General features: G+C 28.9%; 1 protein-coding gene across 1 annotated transcript; it reads right to left on the reverse strand.

The window, feature by feature from the left end:
* Positions 1–1,662: 1,662 nt before the first annotated feature.
* On the reverse strand, positions 1,663–9,826 carry LOC109184593. Its single transcript, XM_019334611.1, has 3 exons — positions 9,120–9,826; positions 2,691–2,780; positions 1,663–1,813 (listed from the first exon to the last, which is right to left on the reverse strand). The coding sequence occupies exons 1-3, from the start codon at positions 9,824–9,826 to the stop codon at positions 1,663–1,665; spliced, it is 948 nt and encodes a 315-aa protein (XP_019190156.1).
* Positions 9,827–11,231: the final 1,405 nt, after the last annotated feature.

Genomic DNA, 11,231 nt, shown 5'->3' on the forward strand with positions numbered 1-11,231 from the left:
AATGGGAAGAAAAGAAGATGGAAGGAAAATGACTTCCCCCAAAAAAAAGGGGAAGTCATTTTCCAGAAAATTGCCTTCCTTTTCCATTGACTTCTCCTCATTTTCCTTTGACCAGTCATTTTCCAATGTAGCCAAACACCAAAAACCCGGAAAATGACTTCCAGAAGTCATTTTCCGGGTTTCCAAACACACCCTTAAGGATTGTCGGAATCTATGATTTTGTGCATATTACACTTAATTACGCTAATTTAAAACATTTTTTTTTATTTATTTATCGAAGTATGCTCAAAGGGAACAACATTCTTAAATAAGGGTGAAAATATGAATTAATATCCAATATAGTCATCAATTATAGTGGTTTTACTCAACTTAGTTCTAAATGATTTTTTGTATTCAATTTAGTCATTGACTTTGATGGTTTTACATAATTTAGTCATTTGTTAAAAATTTTATTAGTTAACTGTTAGAAATAGGACCCTAATGGTAATTTATCATCCTTCATCCCATTTTGGGATGATTCCTTCTTCCTCCCTTTATTAAGAACCACACAGAAATGCAAATCTTTGTACTCAAATCAGCTTCAACCCAAAATTTAAAAAAAAAAAAAAAAAACTGTAGGCAAATATTTATTTATTTAGGGTTGAAGTTGATTTGGGTACGAAGATTTGCATTTCTGCGTGGATATTAATAAGGGGAAGAAGAAGGAATCATCCCAAAATGAGATGAAGGATGAAAAATTACCAATAGGACCATATTTCTAATAGTCAACTAACAGAATTTTTAACAAAGGACTAAATTGTGTAAAACCATCAAAGTTGAGGACTAAATTGAGCACAAAAAATTATTTATGACTAAATTTAGTAAAACCGCTGTACTCGAGGACTATATTAGGTATTAACTCATATTTACATACGGTATAATAAAAATATATAATCATAATTTAAACATTAATCTCATATATTTGCCACAAAAGACAAAATTCTTTTGTTCCTAGGAGTTCCACACCCCTGACCTTATAAAATAAGGATGATAAATCACGATAATTCAACTATCCATTAAGTGAGAGGATGAATATTATCGTCTTATATTTTTTTCATGTATCATATCACTCGCACAATAAATCTATATATCTATATATATATATATATATATATATATATATATATATATATATATATATATAAGTAAAATCCTCCTTCACAAATTTTCCCCCCAAAACTTAGGGACATTTGTGTAATATATAAATTTAATTAATTAAAGAAATTATATACAAGATTAATTATACAAGATTAAGGAATATTTTGTGGGCCTAATTCCGTGTGAATAATAAGGAATGACGTGAGAATTTAAGGAATATCACTAAATGACTATTGAAATTTATTAATTAGGATATGCCAAGCAATACAGCAATACCATATTTCAGAAGACCAATAAGTAATCTATCTATCTATCTATATATATAATATAATAATCTATAACATATAATATATAATTAAAAGTAAACTTATTTGGTAAGCAAATTTAAAATGGAAATCCTAATTTTAATTGGTATTGGTAATTAGTAATTAGTAATAATATAATAAAAATCATAACTGTTACCTTACTCATATCTAAACACCTATATATATACATCACATTCTCTTCAATACAAACAATACCAAGTTACAAAGAACGAAATGGAATATTCTCTGCAACTGCATAGCAATGGTTTAGAGAACATGGAGCTTCGAGAAGAGGAGGAACAAGACCCATATTCTTTGTGTGAGGTGTGGCCGCCGAATCTTCCATATCCAAAAGAGCCGCTACACCACACCTGCACATTTGGTAAATCTCTATATCCTTTTTCAACTTTTTTTTTTATAAAGAATATAAAATTATACCATTGGTAAAATTTAAATTCTATCTACATATATTATATAAACTATGAACTTGGACTATTAGGGGTCATTTACCAACTTGGAAAAATGGAGAAATTGAGAAGTGGAAAAAATAAAAATTGGAGAAGTTGTTTACTAAATATCTTCTTCTAAATGCTTATTCCTTCTCCATTTTCCACTTCATGCACATTTTTGAAGAAAGAAAATTTAGACTTCTCCAAATTGAGAGATGGACATACACGCATGACCAGTACTCTTGGCCAAGAGGTCGTCGGCCTGCGTTTGATTTAGTTTTGCCTTTGCTTCACTTTAATTTTGTTTACTGCTTCAGTTTTGCCATTGCTTCATTTTTTGTTTGCTTTGCGCCAATATTATTATTATTATTATTATTATTATTATTATTATTATTATTATTATTATTATTATTATTATTATTATTTTTGTTGTAGAAATGTAAAAATGCTATATGGGATGATTGTATTTAATAAAATCATAAAATTAGAGAAATGAAGAACTAGATGAATGGGGAATGAAAATGGGAAAATTGGAGAAATGGAAAACTGGAAAAATGAAAAATTGAAAATGGAAAAACAGAGAAAAGAAGTAAACGACCCCTTAATATTTCTTTTTTCTGATGTGATGGCCCTTCCAGCACCAATAGGAGTAAAACAAGGATTTGGAGCCCTGACAATATGTTGAGAATCAGGCCGGAGTGGTGCTCCTTGACAAAAGTCTAAAGCAGCAACATATGAATATGATGTGGGTGACGCAACGTGTTGCGCAAAAAATGAAACCTGAGCATATGTTGCAGACCTTAAAGGATCTGAGGTTGAATAGTCGTGATGAAAATTAGGAAATTCAGTTTTAGCTGAAGCCAAGGTATCACCACTATTATCATAGTAACTGTTCAGGAAATAAGGAGTTACATTCATATGCAAGCATAGTTGAGATTAAAATTTTCCTCTTTATTTTCAATGTAGTATACAGAAGAAAAAAAAAATGGTCCATACGCATGAATAGTTGAAAAAAAGGTACACAAGTTTTAACTTAAGTCCCAAATTGAACAATTTTTTCTGCTTAAAACTCAAAATCAAGAAACAAATGAAATTTAACAAAACTTATTATGTAATAAAAAACAATTTGCTCAGAAGAAACATCTTTATCAATGAAATAACACAATATACTTTGAAAACATAAAGACTATACTTAAAACTCAAAATCAAGAAACAAAGATAAATACCACTAATATAAACTTATTATGTTAAAAAAAAAAAAAGTGGCTCAAGAAAAATTGAAGTACAATTATTTTCATTAACAGTTTTGGGATGAAAAAGGAAGTACAAAACATCTAACAAAGGTATGTGGTCATAGCTTTAACCTTTCTTTCTAATCAAATTTTATTTTCTTCATGAACCTGTTTCTTCAACAATATAAATCCAACAAAGGTTAAATAACAGTTTAGACATGACATGCGATTCAATATTCTGTTCTAATTAATAAAAGAATACAATCAATATCTGACAAATTAAATTAGTTTGAAATATTTTTAGGAAAATAAGGGACTGTAAAAACTAGAGTTATACTAAGCCACAACCCTTATCTTTATTGTGACGAATGTGCAGTGTTTAACTGTTGAATTCCTATGCAATCTGTAAAAAACAGATTTAGACAAAATATTTGGTAAAGAATAGAAGAAAGGAACAACCATAGATCTACAACAATCAACAATTAGATGGTAATCACGAAGTAAGTAGATAAAAGTCAACTAATGAAGGTTACCAAAACATGCATCTGGAGCTTTCCCCTTATAAAATAAGCTTTGTTCTTAAAAATTTTATTTTGTATATCATTTAAATACCACATAATAATCATTGATGTTTCTATATATAAGAAACTTTAATTTCTTAAACAACATCCAATTTCATTAAATGGTTGCAAAGGAGTTTTGGTATTAACACTTTTTAAAAATATTATCAACAATAAAGTTATTTAAATTTTATGGCGTGCATCGCACGGTGCCAAATATATTGTTCCCACTTCGTTTTTTTGCTAATCTTGAAATAAATAAACATCCATTTTTACAACATATTTCTCGTGCATCGCACGGGGGCAAATACTAGCTTTTCTAAATTATTATACAAAAAGTATCAAATATAAAATGTAAAGTTAGTGGAAATAAAAAAATTGTTATTAATAATTAACTAATTAATTAATATGTAGTAAAAAGAATAATTGACTAAGAATAAAAATGACACAAAATTTAGGCCAATTGAAATAGGAAATGACTATTAATAATTGACTGAAAATGAAAAATACTTCCAAACTGACTCAGTATATAGAGAAGAATATTAATCTCGGTTATATATTTTATAAAATATAAAGTTACTGGAAATATAAAAAAAAAATCTGTATATATATGTTACTGAAATATAGTTATGTAATATATATATATATATATATATATATATATATATATATATATATATATATATATATATAAATTGAAAATGAAATAGAATCATTTAGTATCCACAATTTATAAGGAAATTTAGTAATTAAAGATGGAAAATGTTTTGCAATACGAGATTGAAATATAAAGTTTAGCCGAGATAGAAAGAATATTAATCGATATGGAAATTAATAATTTTTACACCAAATGTTATTTTATACTAAGAATATAAGGATTGTGTAATTATAAGGTTTAGCCGAGTATGTCAAAAAAAAAAAAAAGTTTAGTCGAGCTGGAAAAAATATTAATCTCGGTTATATATTATATAAAATGTAAAGTTACTGGAAATATTAAAAAAAAATGTGTGTATATATGTTACTGGAAATATAGTTGTGTAAAGATATATATTTACAAATGAAAAATTGAATAGAATCTTTTAGTATTCCCAATTTATAAGGAAAATTGTGTAATTAAAGATGGAAATGTTCTTGCAATACGTATGAATGATTCAAAAGAAATTAATTGTGACTGATTTTGTAGCACATCTTTATTCAAAATTATAGGACCTCATTACAATACACATATATAAAGATGTAAAATTATGTATAGAATGTGTAAGGAAGATTTTGCTTAAAGATGGAAAACAAATTAGACCAATTGGAAAAGGTAATGAATATTAATAAGTCACTCAAAATTAAATATGATCCCCATATATAATTTACTGAACATTGATATTAAAAATATCTAAAGTTTCAGCATTTAATGCGTACATCTACACATTAAATATTAATTTTGGACAATTATTTGATCGAATTCAAATAATGATAACATTAGAAAATACAATCGATCCAACTCAATTCATCAATTGCATTATATTATATTCGATATAATAATTTATATCATTATATATCGATCCAAATATTCTTAAAATATTTTAACAAATCCATTTCGTGCATCGCACGGGGGCAAATACTAGTAATAAATAGTAAGAAATCCCAAAAGGATGCTTGAGCCAAACTTGGACTTCCATATATCTCTCGACTTTGCTAAACTCTCTCCTTTATAACTTTTGAGTTATATTAATTATTATTGTCAAAAGCGAACTTTCATGCTTCAATTCATGCTTAACAAAAAGTCTTATTAATTAATTATTGGCTAAAACGTAAACATGTTTGTTAATGTAGTTTGTTACGTGAGTATTTAAGTATTTTTAGTATTTATACACAAATTAGTATTTTCACCCATGCGATACACGGAATGGAATTGTTGTAATATATTAAGAATATTTAAATCGATATATAATTATTTGAGAGTTAATTTCACCAGAGGTCGTTTATCTTTCCTGACAATTCCAAATTTAATCCTAGACTATAGTTATTAATTATTACGATTTATTCTATGTTATAATTCTTACGTTAATATTCTTACTATTATTATTAACACTTTTTTTTTTGAAAATATTATTATTAACACTTAATTACTTTTAAATATTAGTATTACCACTTATATTATTATTATATTATTATCATTATTAGTTTCTTTTCAAGTTCTGTTAGTATATAATGGTCGTGAGGCACAATAATAATATAACCATAATTAAATATTCTTATATTGTATTCCGTGAGTCACAATAATAATATAACAATAATTAAATATTCTTCAATTCTATATTCTTCTATGATTTCTATTACCATCATTAATTATTCTCTAATTTATAATAATTAAATAATTTGACCAATTATAAAAATAGATTATTAAATAATGCACGGGAAAATTTTTTAATTAAAAATTTTAAAAATTCATTAATAAAACATAAGGTTCTCATAGTTTTTTTAAGAAATTATTTAATAAAGCATTTTTTTTTAGAAATTAGTGGGCCAAACCGCCTACGGCTGTTTGCGGTGGATAGATCTCGAAAAAATATGCGATTTCAGAAAAACATTTGTCCAAAACGGACAACCGAGTCAAAAGTTATGCGTTGCCGAATTTTTGACACTTTACAGCTTAAATAATAATAATAATAATCACCGGTTCAGCCGGCGAGGCGGCCGCGGAGGAGGCCGATTCCGGCCTTCCTCGCTGTGCGCAGCGGTCGCGACTTTTGCAACACTGATATATAGTATAGATTGAATAGGAATAGTATTACACAATTTAAAATTTCTGAGATTTTTTAGGAATTGGGCGGGAACTTAAAATTTTAGGATTTTGTTTTTATATATAGTATAAATTACAATAGGAATTGTATTACACTATTTTATTATAATATAAGAATTGAATTTTAACCCAGAATTATTGTACGAATATGAAAGTAGAAATCAATATATTTTATTAGGAAGAGAGATTTTTTAGGAATAGGGCGTGAAGTTAAAATTTCAGGATTTTGTTTTTATATAGATTATATAGATATTATAGATATTATAGATTATAGATTATAGATTACAATAGAATTGTATTACACTATTTTATAATATTAGAATAGAATTTTAACCTAGAATTATTGTACGAATAGGAAAGTAGAAATCAATATATTTTATTAGGAAGAGAGATTTTTTAGGAATTGGGCGGGAAGTTAAAATTTCGGGATTTCGTTTTTATATATAGTATAGATTACAATAGGAATTGTACTACACTATTTTATAATATTAAAATAGATTTTTAACTACAACCTCCCACCGCTCTGTCGGGCCGGGGTGTGGGGGGCCCTTAGGGTTGGGGTTCAGCCTTTTGGAAGAAATAGATTTTTAACGCAGAATTATTGTACGAATGGGAAAGTAGAAATCAATATATTTTATTAGGGAGAGATTTTTTAGGAATTGGGTGGGAAGTTAAAATTTTAGGATTTTGTTTTTATATATAGTATAGATAATGAATAAAATAGATATAAAATTAATCAATTATTGTAAATTAACTATAAAAAGATTATTAAAAATAACACTAAAAATAATGTTTATCAGCTACACAATACTTGAACCCTTCTAAGTCATCACTTTATTCTTCAATCCAGCACTATGCCTCAACATCAACCTAATAATAAAAGAAATTAGTTACAGATTGAAATAAAATTTAAAAAAAAGATTGAAACTGTTAATATGTTATTACCCAATAAAATTGAGAATGATGATCACCAATACCTGGCTAGAAATACTTTCTACAATATGTGAAAATTCAAGAGAAACAACTATAATAGAAAATAGTTAATAAATAAATATAAAAGGAAACTAAAACATGAATATAGCATTTTATACTGCAACATTAAAAAAATATAAAGTGCATAATCACCAAAAAAGAACTTGTAATCCTTACTTCACGTATAGAAACTAAAGTTAATAGAATGAAATGCTCCCAATTAAAAAGCCAAGCTCCAAATTGCTCTTCCTTGTTTTAGTCTTGGTGATGGAGAGCTGGGTTTTGGTTTATATTTATAGGTGATTTAGGAGTGTTTGAGTACAACATGGTGTTGAGAGATTGAGTTTAATTTTAACTGGGAATTAAGCATGCATGTGTTTAAGATTTTTTTTACTTAAATCTTAATAATTTTGCCAAGAAGTTGAGTTTTAATGGGAGTTTGAAATTTAGTAAATTTAACCGAGAATTAACGGAGAATTATAAAACTAATAATAGAGAATATAATTTTTTTTAACGGAAAAAGGAATAATATAATATTGTTGAATAGAAATATGAATTTTAATATTGTTGTATTGCTAATATTATGTTTGACTATTTTACTACTCAATCATCCATTTCTGATTGACATATGTCAAATACTATATATATGTTATAATAATGATAAAATTAACAATAATTATAATACTTGTTGCTTCATATTTCTAGTATTTGTACTGCTAGATTTATTTGTCACGCACAGAATATTATAACAGTGTTTTAATATTATCCTATTGTATTACAAATGAGAATTTTAATATAGAATTATAGTACGAATATAAATGTAGGAAAGAATATATTCTATTAGTAATTGTATTACATTATTTTACAATATTAGAATAGGAATTTTAATTTAGAATTATAGTACGAATAGAAAAGTATGAAAGAATATATTCTATTAGGAATTGTATTACTATTTTACAATATTAGAATAGGAATTTTAATGTAGAATTATAGTACGAATAGGAAAGTAGAAAATAATATATTAAAATTTGAGGATTTTGGGCGGGAAGTTAAGTTGAGGATTTTGTTTTTATATATAGTATAGAAGTATAGATTAGTAACTAGTATTTTCACTAGTGCGATGCACGGAATGGATTTGTTATAATATATTAAAAATATTTGGGTCATTATACAATTATTATACAATAATAAATCAAATATTATATAGTACAATTGCCCGTGATTAAAGACCAATTTTTTTAGCAATAACCCAATGTGAGTTAGTGTTTGACCTTGGCTTTTGTTGATAGTCATGGCATATGTAAGCATCAACAGGAATTCTTTATGCGGGAACTTGAAGGGCAATCTCTTATCGGGAGATAAGAATTTTGGTTCCTTCATGTGGCCCATTAACTATTCTTGCTTCGACAATGTGATCTGCCAATTTTGTGATGATGAGCCGCGTCCCGTTACAAATACAAAGAGACTGGACTATGTTCCGCAATAACATAACAGGTGCACTGACCTTTAATGTTAGTGAATGATTATAAAGACCCGACAATCTCGAACTATTTAAAAATTCAGGAGTATGTACTTCTGATAAATTTTCATTTTCTGATTCTGCCTTACACAAAGAGTCACAACTTAAATATGTTTGTCCTTCTACAGTATTCATGTGGCACATGTACTGATTAATTTGATCAACGACATCTAAAGTCAGCGAGAGGATCGCTCGACCTTCTAGCTGTGACTCATCAAGCTTGTCATATCTCGAGCTTGGAAAGGTTCTTTCCACTACAGTTGATATGGGATCGTGTCTACAGTGCAACAAAAAATGTGCCGGAATACTGATCTCAAATGAACCATCGTTTACAACACTAGCAATCCCATCTCTGATGTCTGCAATCCATTTTGAAAACAAATCAACCATCTGTCTATCTTCCTCTGAAGCTAAGGTCTGTAGTCTTAAGTTATTTGTGAGCCTTAATACCTTGCAATTTATCCACAAGTATGAAGAATTAATAGTTGTTCCGACAACTACTGGTCTTGTTGCTTTCAGAATAACATGTAGGATATGTCTAAAATTGCCGCCCAAAACTATTGTCTTTCCACCAAAAGTCTTTTCAGCACTACCTAATATGGAGAACCTCAATAGATCCCTCATGGTTTTGTCCAAAGCCTCAAAATAGTGTTTTTGCGTCATTAGTGCTTCATCCCATATTATCAATTTGCTCATTATTATAAGCTCATCAAGGTCAATGCATTGCGATATATTGCACATGAAACCTTCGCTCAAAGAGAGTGGTACAACAAATTTGGAATGCGCTGTCCTGCCTCCCGACAAGAGCAAAGACGCTATTCCACTAGAAGCAACATTCAGAACAAGATGGACCATCATCGCGGCAGTGGAAAACTAAATCACCTAGTAATCTGAATTCTTCGGATTTGCGATCTCTTGCCCGAAGTTTTGAATTGCTTCCTGAGCCCGGCGATGAAGCTAGTTCGCTTCCTGTAGGCTAGGAGGCATGTCGCAGGCCCTCACACCAGCTCACCACCCTGCTATTCCCAATCCACCGGTTATTCCGCAGTTTTCCCTTTTGCTTTCTGATGGGGAGCGCGTAACACCCCACTTTTCTAACTCTTAACTATAACTCTAAACAGTCATTAACAATACTAAGCAACGGAAAAACTAAAAGATATATAGTGGGAGTGTCACCGCTACAACCACCACTCTTTGGTGATTGCACAGGCTAAAAGGGGTAAAACTAGAAATAAGATTAAGTATGGGGACTAAATATAAATACTGGAAACGTAAGGGGGAAAAACGTCACCCCAAATAGTCTACATCAAATCTCAAACATAAAGTCAAAAGTCTAAAATCCATACATAACATCTGTGGAACTAGAGTTTAGATATCTCTATCTACGAGACTAATCTAACTCGACTTCTTCACACATCTGGGCCCACCTAAAAGGGGTTTTGCAAGCAACACATAGACAAATACGAAAACATCCGTTAGCACGAAGCTAAATATAACCACACTCAACCCTGTAAAGCATTCTAGCATAAACTTTGAAAACATTTGATTTCTTTATAGCAATAAGCTAATCTCAATTCATCTTAAGATTTATCACATTCTTTCTAGATGCTTGCACCCTATAATATCAGCTGGCATGCTCATGTATGTACAAGATTGTTCACATAGATTCAACAACTTATAAACTTCTCAAATAACTTAACAAGCAATTCATGCTTACGGATTGGATCAAGTTAAAAGACCATATAACAAGTGTTTACATGCTTTCACATTCTTATCACATAACTTGATAAGTAGAGCTTCTAATACAACACGATAATCATGCTCAAAGGAATATCTTAAGTCAAACTTCTCGTTATACAATCTCTTACGATGCTCTATTCGCATACAATCACGTATAACATTATGATCATACTTCTTATGCAATCTAATGCAACAATATATTCATACTCATATGCAATCTCGTGCAATTATATAATCATACTCTTATGCAATCTAGTGCAACAATATACTCATACTCATATGCAATCTAGTGCAACAATATACTCATACTCTCATGCAATCTAGTGCAATAATATACTCATACTCATGCAATCTAGTGCAACAATATACTCATACTCATATGCAATCTTGTGCAACAATATAATCATACTCTTATGCAATCTAGTGCAATAATATACTCATACACTATTTTATAAATTAGAGTACTTTTTGTGGAGGTCTCTTTGTTACTTTCTCGGGTCTCTCTTAACTCTCTTTCTTT

The sequence above is a fragment of the Ipomoea nil genome, unplaced genomic scaffold (assembly GCF_001879475.1).
Source record: "Ipomoea nil cultivar Tokyo-kokei standard unplaced genomic scaffold, Asagao_1.1 scaffold1266, whole genome shotgun sequence".
NCBI classification, from domain to species: Eukaryota; Viridiplantae; Streptophyta; class Magnoliopsida; order Solanales; family Convolvulaceae; genus Ipomoea; species Ipomoea nil.